The sequence below is a fragment of the Myotis yumanensis genome, unplaced genomic scaffold (assembly GCF_028538775.1).
Source record: "Myotis yumanensis isolate MYYU_CA2020_CCGP unplaced genomic scaffold, mMyoYum1.0.hap1 SCAF_8, whole genome shotgun sequence".
In the NCBI taxonomy this organism is placed as follows: domain Eukaryota; kingdom Metazoa; phylum Chordata; class Mammalia; order Chiroptera; family Vespertilionidae; genus Myotis; species Myotis yumanensis.
The window spans coordinates 21,595,951-21,619,754 of NW_027223759.1; the positions used below are offsets into that span (position 1 = coordinate 21,595,951).

The 23,804-nt window shown below is 36.7% G+C and overlaps 1 protein-coding gene across 3 annotated transcripts in view; it reads right to left on the bottom strand.

Annotated features, from left to right (window-relative positions):
- USP37 (ubiquitin specific peptidase 37) overlaps positions 1-23,598 on the bottom strand; it is an 83,703-nt gene extending 60,105 nt beyond the window's left edge. For 2 of the 3 annotated variants that reach the window (XM_070422133.1, XM_070422131.1), the window contains exons 1-7: positions 23,452-23,598; positions 19,642-19,782; positions 13,772-13,996; positions 9,608-9,779; positions 7,785-7,885; positions 4,645-4,823; positions 4,217-4,291 (exon numbers count right to left, since the gene is read on the bottom strand). In XM_070422133.1, the coding sequence (XP_070278234.1) occupies positions 4,217-4,291; positions 4,645-4,823; positions 7,785-7,885; positions 9,608-9,779; positions 13,772-13,927 (683 nt within the window). In that variant the 5' untranslated portion in view covers positions 13,928-13,996; positions 19,642-19,782; positions 23,452-23,598. The remainder of the gene's footprint in view (positions 1-4,216; positions 4,292-4,644; positions 4,824-7,784; positions 7,886-9,607; positions 9,780-13,771; positions 13,997-19,641; positions 19,783-23,451) is intronic. The other variant, XM_070422132.1, reaches the window with a different exon arrangement.
- Between the last annotated feature and the right edge of the window lie 206 nt (positions 23,599-23,804).

The following is a 23,804-nucleotide window of genomic DNA, read 5'->3' on the forward strand; positions in this document are numbered from 1 at the left end:
GAGTAACATTTACAATAATTAAATTATTTTTTTATCTTTAAATTCTTTATTAGTTAAGGTATTACAAATGTGTCCTCATCCCCCCCATTAACCCCCATCCTAAATTATTTTAATTTCATGAACACAAAGGTAAAGTTTCTTAAGCCCCACTTCCCCCACTATCATTCCTAAACTTATATTCAGATAATGCTCATGCTTTAATTAAAAGTGTTTACTTTAGAAGGACCATTATGAATAAAGCCTGTAGCAAACAAATTAGATGCTCCACCCAAATTCCCTCTGACCCCATTTTTGTATCCTCTCTTCCACACCAATTTAGGTATGTTTTCCATAGCAGTACTTAGGGCTATCCCTAATAATATTCTATTACTGTTATTTTGGTTTCTTAAGGGATTTGTTTTCTGTACTTCACTGTCTTGCTCACCCGATTCCCCTCCTGGTAACCCCTGGGAATACTTCCTTAATAAATCACTTGCACACTTAATCTCCATTTCAGGGTTTGCTTTCTGGGAAACTTGATCTGTAACAGCTGGAACTAAGAAGTACACTCTAAGGACAGGATTCTGGAAGTGATTGGATCACTTGTTTGGCAATGGGAAGAGAAATCCCATTGCTGATAATACCTCTGTGATCCACAGTGTATCTGTACTGAATTGGAATGGATAAGTGAAAGAAATATGGCTCATGCAGTATCTCTAGCATTCACGGAAATGTGGAAGAGTGCACAATGAATCTTGGTGGAGTTATAGAAATGTTCAAAAACTGAATTTGGTAATGATTGCACAACTCAATAAATTTACCAAAAAATTATTGAATTGCAGGTTTAAAACAGGTGAATTTTATGGACTATAAAATGTACCTCAATAAAGTTGTTTAAAAATGTCCCAAATTGCCCTAACTGGTTTGGTTCAATTCTCGGTCAAGGGCATGTACCTCCTTTGCAAGTTCAATCCCCGACCCCCAGAGTGGCGCTTGTACGGGAGGCAGTCAGTCTATGTGTCTCTCTCACATTAATATTTTCTCTCTCCTTCCCTTTCACTCTCTCTAAAAATTAATGGAAAAAATATCCTCATAAAAGGATTAAAAAAAAATGTCCCAAATTATTCCCCTCCTAATATTCAACACTCCCACCCCAAGAAATGCAATTGCTTCTAACTCTCAAACTGAGGCAATGATAAGAGGTAAATGGAAAAGTAGTTTGTGAAAACTTGGATATTAGCATTAGGGGAAACTGGGTGAGGGATATATATATAGGAACATTCCATTTCATCTCTGTAACTTTTCTGTAAATCTAAAATTATTCCAAAATTTAAAAGTTTTATTAAAATGATTAAACAAACAAAACCAAAATATTGGTCCAAATTCTTTCTGGACCCTATAAAAGCCTGCTTGTTGTACCTTTAAAGAAACTTCTAGATTTCTATAGACACTTCTTCCAAAACAGCAGCAGCATGAAACAGGCTACAAAGAACAGTTTTCAAAACCTTCAGCTATAGCCTTGAAAGATAACAAAGGAAACCCACCAAAGGACAAAGCCAGGAGTCATATGGAATACAATGAACAAGGATTTCTCTCAGAGGAAAGAACAGAGATTGCTACATGGGCTAATCAAGAATTTACTCCCCTGCCCTGGCTGGTTTTGCTCAGTGGATAGAGCGTGTCCTGCAGACTGAAGGGTCCCCAGTTTGATTCCAGGTTGCAGGCTCAATCCCCACTAGGGGGGCATGCAGGAGGCAGCCGATCAATGATTCTCTCTCATCACTGATGTTTTCTCTCTCTCCCTCCCTCTCTCTCAAATCAATAAGAAATAAAAAAAGAACTTACTCTCCTGCCTTCACAGTTTCTGCCTAGCAAGATTTTATTGCTGCCACAGACCAGTGACTCTTTCAGTTTCCTATTCTGTCTATTCTAAACGTAAATTTTTATTGTGAATCTTCTGTGCCTACTCCAGCAATGTACAGGCATACCTCATTTTATTGTATTTCGCACAGCACTTTATTACAAATTGAAGGCAAGATCCTCTACCAGCAAAAAGATTATGACCACTAAAAGTTCAGATAATGGTTAGCAATTTTTTTTAGCAATAATGTATTTAAAATTAAGGTATACGCCTTGTTTTTTTGTTTGCTTGTTTGTTTTAAAGACATAATGCTATTGCATACTTACCAGGCTGCAGTGGGAAACCAAAAAACTTGTGTAATTTTATTGCATTATTTCCTTCACTGTAGTGATCTGAAACCAAACTCACAATATCTCTGAGATATGCCTGTATAACGATATGTGTATGGAGATGGGCACGGGGAATGCAGATTAACTTGCCTTTTAGTTTTTAGAAACCAGACTATAAGGCACTTGGTCCAAAAGAGCACACCTGGACCTTACGGAGAGGACTGCACATCACTAAGCAATCCTGGACTTGGAGCTGGATACAAAGACTAAATGAGAGTTGGAGGCTGTCTCTATTAGGCTGAGGGAAAGAGTGTTAGTAAACAGGGCTATTTCTGTGGATATAGGGGTAAACTACAACAGCCTGTTAGTTGTCCCCAAATAACCATTGTACCCTTCTGCCATTATAAAATTTGGGCTAGGCATATTTACTGGTCTTCCTTATAACTTGATATAACCGTATGACTAAGTTCTGGTCAATGTGACATTCATAAAAGTTGTGTGTACAATTTCCAGCCTAAAGGAAAGCAGTATGCCCTCCCTTTGCTCCTCTTTCTTTCTTCCCTCTGATAGGAATGCAGACATGAGAGCGAAGACTGAAGCAAAATAGAAGCTTATTAAGGACAGTGAACAAACAAGATAAAAGGAGTCTGAGACCTTGGTGATTATGGTTTCAGATACCACACTATTACCTGCCCAGATTTTTACATTTATTTCAGCAGCAGAACAAAGATCCCAATCTATACTAATAAAAGGGTAATATGCTAATTAGACCAGGTAGATCGGACGTCCTTCTGGACATCATTCCAGACAAAGCCATGGTGGCAGGGCTGAGGCAGAGGCGGTTAGGGGCAATCAGGTAGGCAGGCAGGCAGAGCAGTTAGGAGTGATCAGGCCGGCAGGGGAGAGCGGTTAGGGGCGATCAGGCTGGCAGAGGAGAGCGGTTGGGGGCATCAGGCAGGTAGGCAGAGGCGGTTAGGGGAGATCAGGCAGGCAGGCAGAGGTGGTTAGGGGTGATCAGGCAGGCAGGCGAGCAGTTAAGAGCCAGCGGTCCCGGACTGTGAGTTGAACATCCCCCAAGGGGTCCCAGATTGGAGAGGGTGCAGGCTGGGCTGAGGGACCCCTCTCCCCGCCCCCCGCCGCAGTGCACAAATTTCATGCACTGGGCTTCTAGTTAAAGTTCCTTCACCTTTTTCCCAGTTCTTTTATGGTGATCTCTTAACCTCAAATGCCAGTTAACTATCGATTTTTGTTAAGGTGTTAACTGAGGTATTAACTAAGAACTGTGTAAAATAAGTTTTCTCCCCGTAGAAGACAAAAAAGACCCTCCCATGAGGAAAAAAAGGATGTGAGCTGGTGACTGTCTTGTTACAGGTGGATACCTTTTTGTTCAACCCAGAAAATAACTCTAAAAGATTGATACTCAATGCCTAGAACCTATATATGGTTTACATTTTTTTTACCCCTAAGCTAACTTTCACATGAATAAGGTAAAAAGAAATTTTTGTAGGTAAAGGGAAGAGGGAAAGGAGTTCACTCTAAAAGAGCAGACAGCAAGAAACATTTATTAGAGTTCTTCAACTCTACTCTTCCTCTAAGTCAGTGATGGCGAACCTATGACACGCGTGTCAGAGGTGACACACGAACTCATTATTTTGGTTGATTTTTCTTTGTTAAATGGCATTTAAATATATAAAATAAATATCAAAAATATAAATATTTGTTTTACTAGGGTTGCAAAGATCAAAAAATTTCTATATGTGACACGGCACCAGAGTTAAGTTAGGGTTTTTCAAAATGCTGACAGGCCGAGCTCAAAAGGTTCGCCATCACTGCTCTAAGTACTGAAGATTTTTTAAAAGAATCTATAATGGAAGAAGTGCAATCAAATGATCAAAGCAATAGCAATGGTCAATCTATCACTAAAATACTTTAAATTCTGCTTTTCTATCTTTGAAATTCCCATAAATTGATAATCTTCGCTCACAGTTGTAACTACCACTATAACAAATACTGATCTAGGGCCTTAAAAGCTCTTAAAGCAACTTACGATGATGAATCATTTTCCTTAGGGTAATCTTCATTCAACTCTGAGCCAGACAGCATTCTTTTCCTCTTTTCAGTTCTATAGAGAACAGAGAAAAGGACCTTATTTTAAAAAGTCAGAATTCATACCATTAAAAAGTATTAAACAACACACTCAAGGACAGATACTGTGACTACTGCTATCTAATTCTCTATACCACATGTAAAATAACATACCATATATCTGCACACTCAATATGTGTCACTGACATAAACCACATAAGACAAATACTAATTATCTACCAAAGATGCACTCTATACTTTCTTCTAACACATTTGACTAACTGGAAAATCTCACTCTTTTTATCAAATTACAGGTCTTTCTATAAAGCTTAAAAGACATTTATAAACAGGCACAGCTAATGACTAAGAAAGAAAAAATGTCTTTCATACCTATTTTCTAATAAACCTGATCTAAGAGGTGTTGATGTAGATGTCAAAGACGGAATCGTTCGGGTGACAGTTATTCCATTTCCTGCTGCAGTCTTAATTGATCCTCTACCTGGATTACCAAGAACTTTTCGAAATGGAGTATCATCTTTAGTTTCCAAACTTCCTCTTTTTGAAGAGGCCTGTAAGAATAAAGTTTGAAATAGTAAATCGTCAAATTGGCAAACTTTTAGACCAGTGATTCTCAAGTGAGGAAGTATGAAAAAATATATACAACTAGAGATCCATCACCAGAGAGTCTAACCTAATTGGTGTGGGAATGAGGCTCATTCATCAGTATATTTTTTTAAGCACCCTAGGTGATTCTAATTATGATCAGTGTCATAAATTGAGCAACATTTTTTTCCCCTGTAGTATTCTTAAAAACTTAAAAATTCCAAAACAGACCTAGAGGCAGAAGGAAAATACTGTGAATTATTTATTTAAAAAAAGGGGGAGGGAGGGTTCACATATAAAGACATGGTTCTAGTAACCAGGATGAAAATAAATCTTTAGAGAAAAATCCAATTATAATTATGATAAATTAAAGTGATGTGTGTGTGATGTGCCTATGAGTAGTATCCAACTCCTGGCAACCCTAGGAATAAGTGATGTCCACAATGTCCTGTCCTCAACTGCCCTGCTTAGCTTCTGAGGAAACATGCTTGTGGCTTCTTTTATGGTGTCAATCCATCTTAGTTTTTGTCTTCCTCTTTTTTTGCTGCCTTCTATTTTTCCCAGTATGACTGTCTTAAAATGACATAGATGTGACAAAAAGGAGCAACAATGACATTTGGTTGCCACAACTCAAATGCCAAGTCACATGTACATCATTATGACTTTTGAAGGGGTTCCAGTTTGGAAAAATGAAACAAATATATGTAATGATGGAGAAAATGATAGTGACATAAAGCTCATTGCAGAAGCTAAATCAAATACTCTATTACTCTCAAGACACAGCAAAAAAATTTGGAGAGAAAACAGTAATAAAAAAATACAGGGTGGGGCAAAAGTACACTTACAGTTGTCTGTATAGAAAATAATACAATAATTAATAAATAATAATATAAGAATAAACTGTTTCCTGTACTGACAACTTTTGCTACACCTTGGGAAATAGTGCTTTCTACCAGCATTCTGCCAAATTGAAATTTTATAACTATATTAAGAGCTATGTGAATTACAATCTTAGGATAGGGAAGAAAAAAATCTGAGGTTCTCTGCATGAACAATTTAAAAAATTACACTTATTTTCAAATGGGTGATACATACTCAAGATTCAATAATCAAAATACAGGGGGAGCAAAGGGGTACTGGAAGAGATTAATGGGGGGATAAGAAGGACCTATGTAATACTTTCAACAATAAAGATTTTTTTAAAAGTCCAGAATAAAAAAATAAAAACAAAAAAACCCATGCAAAAATCAAAATACTATTATAAAAACCACATGCTGAAAAATTTCATTATCACCCCAATGCCATTCACCCATTCTTCCACTTCTCATTTTCCTACTCCTTATAAGTATTCTTTTATTGTTCCTTTATGCAGAGGCAAATCAATATTTTATTCTTTTTGTTATATACATGGTAGCATACTATATGCAAACTGTTTTGCATTATCTTCAACCTTATTTGACCCCATAGGAAGACACTTTACATTGCAACCTATTACACATACATGTAAAGTAGAAATGAAACAAAAGTTTCAGAAACCAATACTTATCCTTACTACGTATAATACCTATTCTATTCTATTCTTTCCTTTTTTTATTTAATGCTAGTCACAATCCACAAATTAATTTTATAATCTTGGAAATAGGAATTATTTATGGAGTATAAATATTTGCTTCTGTTATACATGATAATGCTTACACATTTAAATATTTCAACAGTATACATTTCTACCTATACTAGTAATTGGGTGGATCTCAAAGTAGTTATGCTGAGTAAAAAAGCCAGACCAAAATAAAAAAAATAAAAAAATTACACATTGATCCCATTCATATACACTCCAGAATATGCAAATTAATCTATAGTGACAGAAAGCAAATCGTCTGTGGCTTAGGGATAGGAACCAGAGAGGGAGAGGGAAGGAAGGACAACAAAGGGAGAATGGGGAAACTTTTAAGGTTATGGCTATGTACACTAGGTTGATTGTGGTGATGATTTTACAGATATGTATATGTAAGTCAAAACGTTTCAAACTGTACTTTAATTATGTGCAATTTATTGAATGTCAATTATACCTCAACTAAAATTTAGTAAAAAAATCCCACCCATTCTATACAACAACAAACTAACAAAAATGAAATTTTGTTCACTGTTTATCCTAGTAAATGGACTAAGTAATCACCTCGATGCACAGCCAAATAAAAGTAATCAGTTCCAAAGTTTCTCTTTGTGCCCAGTTTCACTTTGTAAAAAAAATTAAGATATATAGGCCTGTTTAATTGCAACAGTGCATAGCAAATCTCATGGCTGGCTGAATATTTATGAAAGAAAAACTATTTAAAAAGCAAACAGAAGACTTTAACAAAAAAGTATGGTATCATATAGTGTGGGGGCAAAGTTCATAATGTAGAACAGACACAAATGGCATCATAGAAATAGTAGCAGCAGACTCTGACCAGGTTGTTAGTATATGGTATTCACATGCATTATCTCACAGCAACCCTTAAAATATCATTGCTGTCTCAATTTTACAGATGGGTGCTAAGGCTTAGGATACTTAAAGAATCCCTCCAATGACTCACAGCTAGTAAGTGTCAGCACCAAATCTCAAGTTCACATACAACTCCAAAGCTATGCTTTTAAAAACCATACTGTACTTTACTGCGGTTCATAAGACATGAGACACTGAGCAAAGATTAAATTCTATTCTGTAAAACTGTATGTAAGAAGGGAAGTGATAAATTTTAGAAAGACGTTCATAAAAAATAGTTGGAGACTGAAATAGCTAAAATGGTAAATTTCAGGTATGTGGAAAAGACCCTTATGACAAAGCCAGAATTATCAGGTATTACAGTCTAAATTCTACTTCTTGCAATTACCTTATAGAATGTCTATCGTTTTTTAAAAAAGCTTTTAGATTCAAAAGAACATACCTGATTGTCTGAGTAAGAAAGCTGCCTGTTGGTTTCCTTCTGTGAGGTTCTACTGCCCAGAATAGCTCCAAAACTACCAGACCCCTGAGAAGGTTTCATGGCTAGTGCAAAAGAAAAAAATAAAAATCCCAAATCACTTATTTTAATATAGAGATTTGCCATTATTAGTATATAACATTGCAGAAGGAGAAGCAGAAATAAATTAAAGTGCTTATTAACCAATTCTTTCTGAATAGAAAGCACATCTGATATAAATTGTAATTAAAATTTAGAGCTAGCCTCAAGCAAAAAACGAACATGCAAAAATTTGGAAACATATAATAGGACAAGATTTTATTTTTTAAAGTATCTCATAGGGTTGTTATAAGCCTTATAATATAAGGATTAAATATTTTTTAAATGCATTTTTATTTATTATAGAGAGGAAGAGAGAGGGAAAGAGAGATAGAAACATTAATGATGAGAGAGAATCATTTATTGGCTGCCTCCTGCACGCCCCCTACTGGGGATCGAGCTTGCAACCCGGGCATCTGCCCTTGACCGGAATCAAATCTGGGACCCTTCAGTCTGCAGGCCGACGCTCTATCCACTAAGCCAAACCGCTCTATCCACTAAGCCAAACCGGCTAGGGCTAGGACAAAATTTTAAATGCAAAATTAAAATGCTAGAAATTTTCCTATATCGATATTTGGTAATTAACACTATAGAAAAGTTAGTCACCATGTGTCTATGGCATGAACACTGACATTGGATGAATGCCAAGAAGACATGTCAGAACCGTGGCAGATATATTTCTAATAATGTATACTTAAAAAACATTCTCTGTAAGTTCAGCAAGTGAAATGGCTTGTATTCCAAAGAAATCAACAATAAAGAACACGCAAAGTACTGTATATACTTTAAAAAATATTTTATACTTAATTTAGTCAATTCCCACTGATGATCATTTGGAATGTTTTAATTTTTAAAAATTGAAAACAATGCTGAATATCCTTTCCGATCCCTTGCACTAATGGTATGATTTTTATAGGATAAACTCAAAATAATAACTGCTGGGGTAAAATAAAGGATGCTCTGACTAGGACTTCCAGTACTATGCTGAATAGAAGTGGTGAAAGAGGGGCCATAGCTGGTTTGACTCAGTGGGTAGAAGCGTTGGCCTGCGGACCCGAAGGGTCCCAGGTTCAATTCCAGTCAAGGACATGTACCTCAGTTGCAGGCTCCTCCCCAGCCTAGGCCCTGGTCAGGGTGCATGCAGGAGGCAACCAATCGATGCATTTCTCTCACATCAATATTTCTCTCTTCCACTCTCTCTAAAAACCAATGGAAAAATATCCTTGAGTGAGGATTTAAAAAAAAAAAAAAGAAGTGGTGAGAGGGCATCCTTGGCTTGCTCCTCATCCTAGAGGAAAATCTTTTAGTCTTCATCATTGTGATATTAGTTGTGGGCTTTCACATATAGCCTTTATTATGCTGAGGTAGTTTCCTTCTACTCCTAGTTTGAGTATTTTTTATCATGAAAGGGTGCTGAATTTTATCAAATATTTTTTCTGCATTGAGATGATCACATTAGTTTTTGTCCTTCATTCTGTTAATTTGGTGTATTACACTGATTGATTTTTTTCATATCTTAAACCATCCTTGCATTACAGAAATAAAACTCACTTGGTCATAGTGTAATCCTTTTAATGTGCTGTTGAATTTCGTCTGCTAATATTTTGTTGAGGATTTTTGCATAAATGTTCAGCAGGGGTACTGGTCTACAACCTAGTAATATTCTTTTATAACTACTAATGTCAGACCTTGGGATAATTAGTGCTCACCTGCATTGAGTCTGTTTTGATGGACTGCATCTAGAAACAACCTCATTTCCTCTGCATCCTTACTTGGTACTTTGTCAATAGACAAGAAGCTGTTATCTTGTAGCGTTAACATTAGGCGGCTTTGTTTTGCTCCACTGGGTCGAAGCACCACATTTTTAATGTTATGACTTAGCTGATTAACACAAAAGGGAAATGATCTTATCATTAAAAACATGATAATGAAGTATATAAGTTGTATAATGAATACTAAACTTTATACTTTCTAAGTTACATTTCTTACTCTTCCTCACATTAGGTTTTTTCCCCCAACCAAAAATAGTTCCCACTTCTTGACACATTTAAATCAAAGATTTCACTTTTAGAAGAGGCAAACACATAGTATTAAATTTTATTTTACATTGTAATCCTAGCAGTGTTGTTTTTATGGCAGGAAATTGCATATTTTCAGGTATAGTTACAAAGTTATAAAAACTAGTGAGTTAGAAGGGGATCCTAATATAAAGTGACAGGGGAAGATATTTGACTTTGGGAGGTGGGCAAACAGTGCAATAAACAGATCTTGTAACATAGAAACCCACACATAAAACCTATATGTTCATGTTGACCAATGTCATCCTAATCAATTTAATAAAACTTTAAAAATAAATTAATTAAAAAAAAACAAAACACAACAGCCCTAACCGGTTCGGCTCAGTGGATAGAGCGTCGGCCTGCAGACTCAAGGGTCCCAGGTTCGATTCCGGTCAAGGGCATGTATCTTGGTTGCGGGCACATCCCCAGAAGGGAGTGTGCAGGAGGCAGCTGATCGATGTTTCTCTCTCATCGATGTTTCTAACTCTCTATCCCTCTCCCTTCCTCTCTGTAAAAAATCAATAAAATATATTTAAAAAATAAAAATTAAAAAAATTTAAAAAAAAACACAACAATAAAACTGAGGGAGTTAATTTTCAGAGTTTGGATGGTTTTTATACCATCATCGGTTTAGAAAGCCCCATAGTGCAGCAGTCCCCAACCTTCGGACCTCGCAGAGCACTGGTTAGCGACCACTGCTCCAAAGGTCTCCGTAAACCAGCGGCTGCCAACCTTTCGGACCTCACGGACCAGGACCACCAGTTGGCGACTGCTGCCATAGTGGATTAGAGGCTTTCTTTTTCTTTTCAACAAAAGCTTATAAAATACCTGGCAAATGGTGTAAATAGCTGTAATGTAAATAGGACATATTAATTCAAATTATAATCCTCAAAAGAATTCCACTCTAACACATTGAAACAAAACATTACCAGTATAAGAACATCTTTTTTTTCTTTTTTAATTGTTTAAGCAGGCTCATTTAACTTTTATTCAATCACAAACAACATGAGCACCCTAGAACTATCTTAGCTTACTTCTCCCACTCCCCAGAACTGGTTCAGTAACTTGTCTTATACTCTTCCAGACTCTGGACATGTGCTTTCAAGTGATAACTTTTCTATGCTCTTAGCTGAAATTTTTCCTAGAATTAATATATTTTGTAGTTTATTACCTAAATAATTCCTGCCAATCAGGCAAACCTGTTCTTTAACATTCTCCCTCAGCAGGCATATGCAAAAGTTTCTAAAGCAATCTTCGTGAAGACATACTCTCTGAACAGCATAAAAAAGGAAGTAATCGAATTTCATTTCTTGATTAGGAAAAATTGACCTTTACCAATATTCAGATAAAGAATGAAAAAAATAATTTTACCAGTCAGACTTAATTTATATTTAAATTTTAAGTGATAGATAGGTCTTAAGTTCATGTCATTGGTAGAAATTTTTTCACAAAACACAATAACTAGTTTTAGATGCTTTCACTCCGAAGTATAAATGAACACTTTAATATCAACAGAAAAGTAGATAACATCAATCAATAGACCTCTTTTAAAAAATGAAAGTTAAGCCTTGGCCGGGTAGCTCAGTTAGTTAGTATCGTCCAGATACACCAAGGTTGCAGGTTTGATCCACAAACAAGGCACATACAAGAACCAACCAATAAATGCATAAATAAATGGAACAACACACAGATGTTTCTCTCTCTCCCCCTCCTCTCTCTCTTTAAAATCAATAAAACAATAAAAATTGTCTTTCTCTGTTTAACTTATTTTACTTAGCATAATACCCTTTAGGTCCCATCCATATAGTTGCAAATAGGAAGATTTCATTATTTTTAATGGCTGAGTAATATTCCAGTGTGTGTGTGTGTGTGTGTGTGTGTGTGTGTGTATATATATATCATTTTTTTTAATACCACATCTTTGAAATATTTTTACAGCTGCGAATGCATTTGATTCTAAGTTCGAGAGGAAAAGTGTATTATTCAGCTCTATATTCTTAGCCACAGCAATTTGTAGGTGGTTAACGAATGCTGAATGCAACCTGATGTAAAACTGAGATGAGGGTGGAAACACATGTAGAATCATATGCTCCTGAAGATCTATGTTTGCTTTAAATATTTATTTAGTGCTAATTTGGGCTGAGGACTGAAAAATCAAATCTCTATTTGGAAAACAATCTTTCATTGAAATGGGCACTTTGGTGTACATATATGGCAGAAATTACTATTGTTTCTATTACCCATGTCACCATGTCTTTCTTCTAATCTATTTAAGAATATCTTTCCAGCTAATAACTCTTCTTAAATTTATCTAGTAGGTCTTCCAAAGCTCACCAGTAGATCCCCACAAAAACTATGTATATCTTTGATACACAAAATCATAAGCAATTTATTTTCATAGTTAAAAAGCAAAGATAAATGGCAATTTTACCTCAGCTCAGGTTCTCAAGCATAAAGTTTTATAAATTGTTCTTCTATAGGGTACTTTACATTTAGAATAAATATATTTTGTATAATTTAATTAACAAATAAAACTCTAAAGTACAGGAAAATGTAAGTAAAACATTTTTTCTTAATTTCAACTCATATCAAAATGAGCAGTTCTTCGCTGCGCAAGATAAACAGCATAGAAGTGAAAACAAAGTTAACTATTTTTTGCAGTGATAAAATAATGAGACCCTTTAAGTGTGCAATTAGCCCTGGCTGGTGTGGCTCAGTTGGTTGAGTGTCATCCCATGCACCAAAGATCACCAGTTTGATTCTCAGTAATTAGGGTACATGCCTAGGTTGCAGGCTTGATCCCCCCAGGTAGGAGGCATGCAGGAGGCAGCTGATAGATGATCCATGTTTCTCTCTCACATCAATGTTTCTCTCTCTCTCTTTCTTCCCCTCCCTCTCTCTCTAAAATTAATAAAAACATAATTTTTTTAAAAGTTTGCAATTAGAAGAAAATAGCTGTAAGGATGGATGACCTTGAATTATCATCCTTGAACAGTGCATACACCATTCTGGCAGGATTATTTTGAAAGTAAACATTAAGATAACACTAATTGATCCCATTAAAAGCAAACACTAAATAATGAATCTATCATATACATTAAGAAAAAAAAAAAAAAAAGAATAAAGTTATACTAATGTGGTTTTTAAAATAGCTTCGATAGTTTCATCTTCCACTAGCTTTCTTTTCAATAACGGTGACTACTTCCTGCTCTTTATTATATATTATCTATAATGCTGCTGAATAATCCTATATAATAAAGGATATAATATAATATGCAAATTAACCCTCACGCCCTCACAAGATGGCTGCCTACAACCAGGCCGGCAGGGGGGTTAGTTAGGGACGACCGAACGACTGAACAAGCAGGCTATGTGGGGCAACCAGGCGGCGGGAGGGCTGTGAAGAGCGACCAGGCCAGCAGCGGGGGCAGTTGCGGGTGACTAGGCCGGCAGAGGGAGCAGTAAGAGGTGACCAGGCCAGTGGGGGCGGAAGGGGGATTGTGAGAGGGATGTCCGACTGTCAGTTTAGGCCCGATCCCCAGGATTGGGCCTAAACCAGCAGTTGGACATCCCCTGAGGGGTCCCAGATTGGAGAGGGTGCAGGCTGAGCTGAGGGGACCCCCCATGCACTAATTTCGTGCACCGGGCCTCTAGTTTATAAAATAAGAACATAATAGTATCAGTGTCCTGGAAATAAAAAACAAGAAATATTAATCTAGTAGAAGGGCTACCATGATTCTCAATATGGCACAGAACAGCTATTCACTAAAGGATGTGATGGAAGATCTATTCCAAATCAAAAGTTGGTAATACCTGAAATATCCTTGGAATTCCTCCAGTATTGTAGTGAACCACTAGGCTGACTTTATTATCCTTTTCCACAATTTCAAAGGATCCTTCTTTCCATTTTGTAATCCCAGTTTGCATACTTCGAATTCTGATAGGACCATGTATCTTCAGAGGAGACATACTTTCTTTAAAAATAAATTGCTTCTAGCAAAATTATAAAAAAAAAAATACAACTTCACCCAACAGATTCTAAGAAAGAAAAATAAAATTAAAAGTTACAATTTACTAGTGATTAAAAATAAGTGTATGAAAGAGAACAGTTAGTGAACCATCTTATATGTCTTTTTCTCCATTTCCATAAACCACATTTTATTAAGCGTCCTTAAAGGCCTTGATTAGCTGGATGGCACAGATAAGAAAGACAACTAAAGCAGTCACTCATGTTAAGTGTCTGAATCTAACCAACATTTAGTTCTTCTATACACATTCTCTTCTTTGCCATGTGTCTTGCACCTGTGTCTATTAGTGCCTAAATTTTGCATTTTGCACCATTAACAAGTCAAAGTGCTGCCTCTAAAGGCGTGCCAATCGATAATACTAAAGATTCCATTCTCAATGTGATCAATTTTTACATTCCTTCATGAATACTAATGCATCTTGAACTTCAAATATACGTAAAAAAATATTTTCAGTCAACTGACTTCATTTCTTAGAATGGAGCTCCTTCCAAAATATCAAATCATATCACCAAGTAGTCTAAGCATATCCACATTTAGAAGACATTAAATTAATACAAACTATAAGAAAAATCAAATTAGTTTAACCTCCAGAATTATTTGAGAAAACCATTTATTTTCTAGGGAAAACAAACTAACAATATAATCTGTCTTCCTAAGAACCACCTATCATTTATATTTAATATTATCATTCCCAGAAAGACTATCAATTTTATCCATGACAAATATTCAAATTTCCCAAATAAACTTCTAATAACTTAAAAACGACTTACAATAGAATGTCTAAAACTCTTCAAATTAGCTTACCAAATGTCAATACATAAATACAATTCTAGCCGGAACCGGTTTGGCTCAGTGGATAGAGCGTCGGCCTGTGGACTGAAGGGTCCCAGGTTCGATTCCGGTCAAGGGCATGTACCTGGGTTGCAGGCACATCCCCAGTAGAAGGTGTGCAGGAGGCAGCTGATCGATGTTTCTCTCTCATCGATGTTTCTAACTCTCTATCTCTCTCCCTTCCTCTCTGTAAAAAATCAATAAAATATATTTAAAAAATAAATAGAAATAAATAAATAAATACAATTCTAGTAATAGCACAGAATGCTATCAAATAGCATGTGTATTATACAATTCTATGTCTATATACCTTCCAGGTATCTTTACAATGAATTTCAGATCAAATTACATCACATACAATGTTAAAACAAATTTTATTTATACACTTCAAATCTCTAAAAACACTGCTCTAATACAGATTCTTGCTTATAACTTAATAAATTTAAAAAAATTCATTAAATTTTGCATCTGCAAAAACAGCTAACCTAGAAAAGCTTTAATAAAGTAGTCATCAAAACAGATTAGGTCTAGATATCAGGAACCAGCTCTGATATAATTTATAACTTATCTTTTCTAACCATTTGTTTTCTCAATTGTAAAATAGGTAGAACAAATGTTATAGTGTTGCAGAGTTAAACAACACACATTAGGCATTAAATAGACCCTAGCTCTTAATATGAAATTAGTGTCCACTTTCTAAATTTATTCCTGGTCTATAATACCCTTCTCCAAAGATACCAGATAAATAAATTAACAGGGATTACCAATCCAACTGCCTATAAGGCCTGGCAAGTCACACAGAAGACTTAGGCAGGCAAAATATGAGAACCACTAATCACCCCACCCAGAGTGGTTGAGTTGGATGAGCACTGTTCAGTGTCCTGAAAGTGCAGGTGAGGTTCTTGGTCAGGGCGCACACCTGAGTTTCAGGTTTGACCCTCGGGGAGCGTAAGGAAGACAATCAATTGACATTTCTCTCTCACATCGATCTGTCTGTCTCTAACTTCCTTTCTCTACCTATGTCCTCAGGTGAGGATTAAACAAAAGAAAACTGCTATTCAAATTTAGTCAATTTTTTCATGTGAAAATAAGTGAACCTAGCATTGCCAGATCATCTAATTTTTCAAGAAAATGACATCCCAATTTTCATGTAAACCTGCCCGTTTTTAATTATGGTCAGTGAATTCAAAGTTATTTTTAAAAGCTACAAATCAGCCCTAGCAGATTTGGCTCAGTGGACAGAGCGTCAGCCTGTGGACTGAAGGGTCCCAGGTTGGATTCTGGTCAAGGGCACATGCCTGGGTTGCGGGCTCAGTCTCTAGTAGGGGGGGTGCAGGAGGTAGCCAATCAATAATTCTCTCTCATCATTGATGTTTCTATCTCTCTCTTCCTCTCCCTTTCTCTCTGAAATCAATAAAAAATATTAAAAATAAATAAAAAAAATAAAAGCTGCAAATCAAACAAAACCCACCTGTAGGCAGGGTACAGCCTGGGGACCACTAGTTTGAGGCCTCTAGATAGTATACATCAAATAAGTGGGAATGAAATTTAAAAAGAGACGTGAAAACACTTTGAATAGTTAAAAGGTGTTGCACATTGTAAGTCCTTTATTGTTATTCACTCATCTCATCAAATTTTTTGGGTTCCTACTGTGGTCAGATTTAGATAGTATAATTGGCTGGGTATATGAATCCATCAAAGTAATCGAGTTCACTGCTGTTTTTAACCAGTCTGTTAATATGACATTTTGCTCAACCAGTAATTATAGAATTTTTGGCCAGCAATGTGTGTTTGCAATACTTTACTTTGGCAATTAATAATTTGGTGCTTCATTGTTTGGATATGTCCTTCGAGATTTTTTTTCCTACTCTGTCCTTTAGCACTGCCAATAATATGTGGCCCCCTCCTAACCCAGATGCCTATGCCAGAAACATGGGCGTTACCTTTGACTTTTCTCTTGATGATTATTGATATTGGATTGGGGATGGAAGGTAAAGGTAGAGTACTGTCAATTCTACCTCCATACACCTTCCAGACATTTCTATAATGAGCTGTAGATAAAATCACATCATTTTCCTCCTTAATATTATCCAATGACTCCCAATTGCCCTCATAATAAAATCTAGACTCATTAATATGACATAAACCCCCTTCATGATCCAGGACCTCCTTACCTCTCTATTCCCAACAAGCTCTCCAAATCCAGCCATTTGAACTACTTATAATTTCCCTAAAAAAGCCACATACTTTCATGCCATGTGTACATTGTAGTCCATGTTTATAGGATTTTTATGTACTTCCCCCATCCTCCATAATTTCTTCTCCTGTCTATAAAATCAAGGCTCAACTTAGATATTACCTTCTTTAAGAAGCTTTGCCTAGCTACCTTTCACTTTACTCTCACTCCATATCCACACTGACATTGTTTAAGGTTCCTCTATTCTCCTATTATACTCTGTGCTCACTGTTAGTAGAGCATTTATCACATTATATAAACTGTTTACTTTATATAAACTGTTTACCTCTTTGTCTCTATCTAGACTCTGTTATTTAAAGACAGGGAATATGTCCTTTAATCTTTACATCTCCATTAGAACAGTGTCTGACATACATGAAACAACAATCTATATATATAAAAGGCTAATATGCAAAGTGTCCCCATGGGAGTTCAACCAGGAAACTGAGAGTTCTATTGCTTGCTATGATGTGCGCTGACCACCAGGGGATGGCGTGGAACAAAGGAAGGCCCTGGCCGGCAGCCGGGGAAGGGAGGCCCTGGCCAGCAGCTGGAATGCCCAGAAGAGCCCTGATCGCCAGCCAGGCCTAGGGACTCTACTTGTGTACAAATTTCATGCACCAGGCCTCTAGTTTAAGAATAAATAACAACAAAATAATGAACAAATCAATATTATCAATTTATTGTTAAAATATACAACAGTAGTCCTAACCGGTTTGGCTCAGTGGATAGAGCGTCGGCCTGCGGACTGAAGGGTCCCAGGTTCGATTCCGGTCAAGGGCATGTACCTTGGTTGCGGGCACATCCCCAGTAGGGGGTGTGCAGGAGGGAGCTGATCGACGTTTCTCTCTCACCGATGTTTCTAACTCTCTATCCCTCTCCCTTTCTCTCTGTAAAAAATCAATAAAATATATTTAAAAAATATATATATACAACAGTAGATACTGGAACCATAAATTCCTTTTATGTGACCAATATAGGGTTATATTTACTAAGTTCTTTAGAATAGTATCATTATGCCCTGTATTACATATGACTCATCTTTTGAACACTTAAGCTTTTTCTATGTGGACCTGAACTTTTACACTAAATGTACAGCTGTTCTCATATCTTAAACTCAATGAGAAAAAGGTCATTTATGAAGAACAAGAACTAATATGCAGTTACAGAATGCATTAAAACAAAAACATTAATAAACTTGCCTAAACTGGGATTCATTTTATTCACTGCTCAATAAAGAAACTTCATTTTAAGAGTATGTCAGATTACTTCACTTAAAAAAAATGTCATTATGGGTCATGGTGCCAAATTAAAATGAATTAAAATAAAACCACATTATTTTAGTGTTTTCCTTACAGACCAAAAGTAAATAAAGGTTATTAATCTTGAATTTCTCCAACAAAAACTTGTTTTTAAAAATTGCATTTAACAAAAATTTGAGATGAAGATTTCAATGTTCACTAAAGTTAATAAAAAATGAAAACTTAATTGTTACTTCTGTTTCCCTATATATAATTTTCAAATATTTGATGCAGTTTTGATTACACATATAAAATTTTACTTCAGATATTTAATATTTTCTTAACCTTTTCTACTAGCAACCTCTCTTTCTTTGAAAGAAGAAACCCTGAAAGGTGCAGGACATAAAACTGGCAGAACCAATAAAATAAAAATTCTAATGCCTCAATTTAGTCCATCACCTGCTCTTGTACTAAATGCATTAACTATATCTATTTTTGTATAATCATCATATTTTCAGGGTTTACTTAACTTAAAGAGAAAAAAACTGAGTTTCTTTTTCAGTATTCAGCATAATTCAGTAACTGTTAAACTTTCTATGAACCTAGAACCAAGATAAGATTTCTCTGAATTCTGTAATGCTAATTCACTACCAAAGTGATATTAGGAAGACGAAATATAATAAAACCTCATTCTTTAAGTACACCGTTCAGATTCTCCTTTCCCTAAATTTCTTCACAATTATTAAAACTACCATTCAACCTTGTGCATTCTATGAAAGCTCAATAACATTGCCAAAAATGTTTCTATACCCTGGACAGATATTTAAATACTCCTATTTTAGCCCCGGCTGATATTGCTCAGTGGTCAGAGTGTCAGCCCCTGCACTGAAGGTCATGGTTCCATTCCCAGTCAAGGGCACATTTCTAAGTTGCAGGTTTAATCCCTGACTTCATGCGGGGAGTGTGTAGGAGGCAACCAATCGATGTGTCTCTCTGCACATCGATATTTCTCTCTCCCTCCCTCCCGCCCTCCCTCCCTTCCTTCCTCTCACTCTAAAAAGCAATGGGAAAAATATCCTTGGGTGAGGATTAACAAAAAATAAAAACCTACAGCTTAAAAATAAATAATTAAATAAATGTTCCTATTTTAGGTATTGCTTTGAAAATATCCTTATCTAGAAAGGCATTCTGTGGTTAAAAAAATACACACACACACACACACACACACACAAAAAAAAAACATGCTAAAGCATGAAAACTGTTACTAAAAACAGAAGAAAGAAAATGGTCAATTCTTGCCACTATGCATACTCTTGGAAACATATCTAAAATAAAAACATTACTTACTTTTCAGTGACTTTTACTGAAAAACCCTATGTAATAACGATTCACCTTTATTCTGATGCTTGTGCCAAAGGCAATGCAATCTTCTTGGGGAGCTACTCATATTCTGCAGCTATCCCAGTTCTTCGGAAGCCATCAACTCAGCTAAAGGAAATATAATTATGCCTCTTAAAAATAATCCAATTCACAAAATTAAAATGATTATTAAAAGTGATCATTTATACAACAAAGATTAACCTTTTATTTAAAAACCACAAATTTAACCTTATTGAAAAAATTTAAAACATAATGCTCAGGACACACACACACACACACACACACACACACAAAACAGAACTTTAGGGATCTGTGTGCAAACTGAGGGACTCCAGGAGGAGTTGGACCTTGATCCATTTGTATCTTGGTTTATCCCTGCTACATTTTGAAACTATGAAGGCAGTGAAAAAGAATACATCCTTTGTTGACTTTATAAACATTGTTACATAAGGATGTTTTATGTCTTAAAACACCACTTCCACCAGGTGCTGTTATAAATTTAAAAAAACTGATAAACTTAGTTTTTACTTTTCTCAAAACTAGCTTTACAGGTTTCTTTCTCAAATTGAAGCATCTCTAAATCTCTCATTGCCTTTTGAAAACTAAAACAACTTTAAACTGATTTTTTCACTTCTAAAAAAATCATTTATTGAGCTACTCTAATTTGATACACTGTGGTAGGGATACAAATGTGAAAATTATACAGTCCATGCCCTCAGAAGGCTTCCCTATACTTGTCCTCCCACCATCATTGAGGCAAAAAATCTTAGTATCAGCTTTAACCTCATTCTCATTTATCAAAAACCCCATCTTTTTGTAACTACTACCTTAATTCAGAAACACATCACTTTGCTACCACTCCAATCTAATATTTATTACACAACATTTATTAAGCACAGTGCTAGGCACCATACATGCATTTATTTTCACAATAACCCTAAAGGACAGGTATTAATATCTATTTATAGATGAGGAAACTGAAGCTAAGAGAGTTCAAGTAATTTATCCATGATTATAGTCAGTAAGTGACAAAAATAAGTCTAACATCAGAATCTACGTTTTTAACCACTACCATAATGCATCCTCATCAATGAAAGTGATTCCAGCAATGAATCCTTTACCCTTTCTAAAAAACTACTTCTTTTATCTCCTACCAAAGAAAGTACAATATGCACTAATTATCTTCTTAACTTTCTCCCTGAAGGAGGGGGAGAGAGGAAGGAGGACCTGTCCTATCTTCTTTTGTACTCCTGCAAAATAACAGGCACTTTGTAAGTGCTAAATACTTGCCATTGATGCCAATTCCCTCCCAAACATTTTTAAATTCTGTGTTAAGAATACTTAACACACACACACACACACACACACACACACACAAAGAATACCCAACACAAGATTTGCTCTCTTAACACATTTCTAACTGTACAATACAGTACTGTTAACTATAGGTACAATGTTCCACAGCATATCTCTAGAACTTACTCAATTTGATTAAATGAAACTTCCTCCTAAACGTTTTTAACAGCTCATCACTCACTACCTATAAAATAAATCCAAATGCCTCTTTGTTTGGCATTCATACATTTCCTATGTTTTATTTTCTACTTCTCAACAAAAATGTTGTTCTATATACACACAAATTACTGAATTTTAATACTTTCTTTCACATCCACCACCACCAACTTAAATATGGTATTTTCCTTTATCTGTTTATGAAAACATCATCCTCACTGGTCTCATAGTTTAACTTGTTGTTAAGATATATAAACCACTATTCTGATTTTAAGGGCTTTCTTTCTTAAAAAGATCCATAAAACAAATGCACAGAGATAAAATTAGTGTTATGGCTGAAAGAGAGAAGTTGACCTAGATAAACTTTATCTTCACTTAAAGTGTCTAAAATCTGAATGGTTTTATGACATAAGAATGTAAAATCATCCAAAGCCATGGAAAACCCGTTGTTTTTTCTTTTGTGTTCTTCAATTTGTTTGTAGAGTGAATATTCAAATGACAAAAATATCAGTAAGCTGGTGCTTCCAAAAGACATGATGGTTCTTACAGCAAGCTCCAGTTTACTTATTCACTTAACAAATTTTTGAGAAAGAGACATAAAATAATTACTAGCTTATATTCTAGTAGGGTCAGACTTTAAATAATCACACAAATAAAGATATAATTAGAATTTCTGAAAAATGATATAAAATGCAGGGCTTGATGAGAGATTATAATACGGTACCTGACTTAAGACTTGGGAGTTAGGGGTTAGAAAGTACCACTTAAGCTGAAAACTGAAGAATGTGTTAAGTGAAAGATGGTCATGCTGGGTCAATCCAGGCAAACAGAACAAAATGTGTAAAAGCCCTGCGATAGAAAATAATTTGGTGTGACTGAAGAAATGAAAAGCAGTGTGACTGGAGTTCTGAGAGGGAAGGGAGGATGTGCAAGATGAAGCCAGTAAAGCAGGAAAGAATCAGATTATGAAGAATCTTGAAGACCACTGTAAGGATTTTGAATTTTACCCTAAATGTAATAAACACTAGTGATGGGCAATCCACTGAAGAGTTTTAAGCGGAGAAATGACATGTTACTGCTGAATGGACAAGTGATGTGCTTTGTTTGGGTTTCGGGAGGAGTGTGAAAGCAGCAAGAATGAAAGAAAACAGGGCAACCAGACAGGAAAGTATTGAGTGATTCAACTTATAACAACACTTACAATAACAATTAATGTTTACTGGCTATTGACGGAAGGCCATGTGCATGCTATGGTTACTGCGTTTAATCCTCATAACAATCCAATAAGGTGATGTTTATTCCCATTTTACAGATGAGAAAACAGGGTATCAGTGACATTAAGTTCAGGTGAATGAGGATTGTGGCTTCAACTAGAAAAGTGACACTGAAGATGTAAATAGATTCAGTTATTAAATGCCAAGAATCCCTCAGTGCTCCATCCTAGGCCCCTGTCTTTTCTAGCACCATACGCTCCTTAGGCAATTCCATCCACATCCATAGCTTTACCATCATGGTGGCAGATGACATATATACACTTATTTGTATGTCCAGCCCAGAACACTCCTCTGAGCACCAACTTAATATATACAACTGTCTACTTGACATCCTCTCTTAGATATCTCCAGGTAGATACTTTTCAGATACTGCCACCCCCCAAAAGGGCCTATCCCTAGGCAGAGCCAAATTTTTGAAAGAACTACCACAAAACCAGTACAGGCCAACTTTCCGAAACACAGGATTTTGTCACCGATTATCATTTCCTTTCATGGACCATGCCCCAAAATATGTTAACTTGACAACGTGATCTGATGTCTAGAGCTGGGGAGCAACCAAATGCATGACAAAAATACAATCCATGCCTTCTGGTTAGAGATGATTAGGAGAGGAAGGTGAAGAATTGTCAAGAGTGAAAGAGTACCCTGTCCAAGGCCTGACGGATGTGCGGCTACCGCAACCTAAGTTCCCTTTGGAGACAGCAGGCCTCGTTAAGGGGCGAGTGGCGGACGGCGACAGCCCCCAGCGAAATGGGGCAGGTTCGGGCTGCGGAGGAAGCGAGCGACAGTTAGGACCAGGTCAAAGAAGGAAAGCTTAGGGATAGACCCTAGTGGAGTACGTGTGAGGCCAGGGGAGCTGCGAGGGGATGGAGGCAGGCTGAGCAGCAGCAGGGCGAACTCCAGAAGAGTGAACGCCGAGTGGGCGGACCGCACGGGGCAAGGGGGGTCTCGGAAAACGGCTCAGTGGAGAAGCTCGCTGGGCCCGTCTTACCTGTGCCTGTGAGTCCGGGGCTCGCACCGAGTCCGCGCGGAGGGGGAAGAATGGAAGTTAAGGAAGGGACGCCGAACCCAAACGGAGGTCTACAGCTCGCTACCCCAAGTCAGGGAGAGTGGCTGATGGCGGGAACTGTGACCACACGCAAACACGCAACGCACGCACGCACACTCGACGCGACCGGACAAGGCGCGTGCGCGCAAGCCTGAAAACACCGCCCCTCCACGCCCCCGTTCCGCCCCAGCACCGAGCGGAGTCCGCGGAGGTAGCTCCTCCCCATAGTAGCACGCATGCGCATAGCCACTTCACTCACTTGCGACTTCCCCTCATTTCGTCTTAGTCGGCCTGGT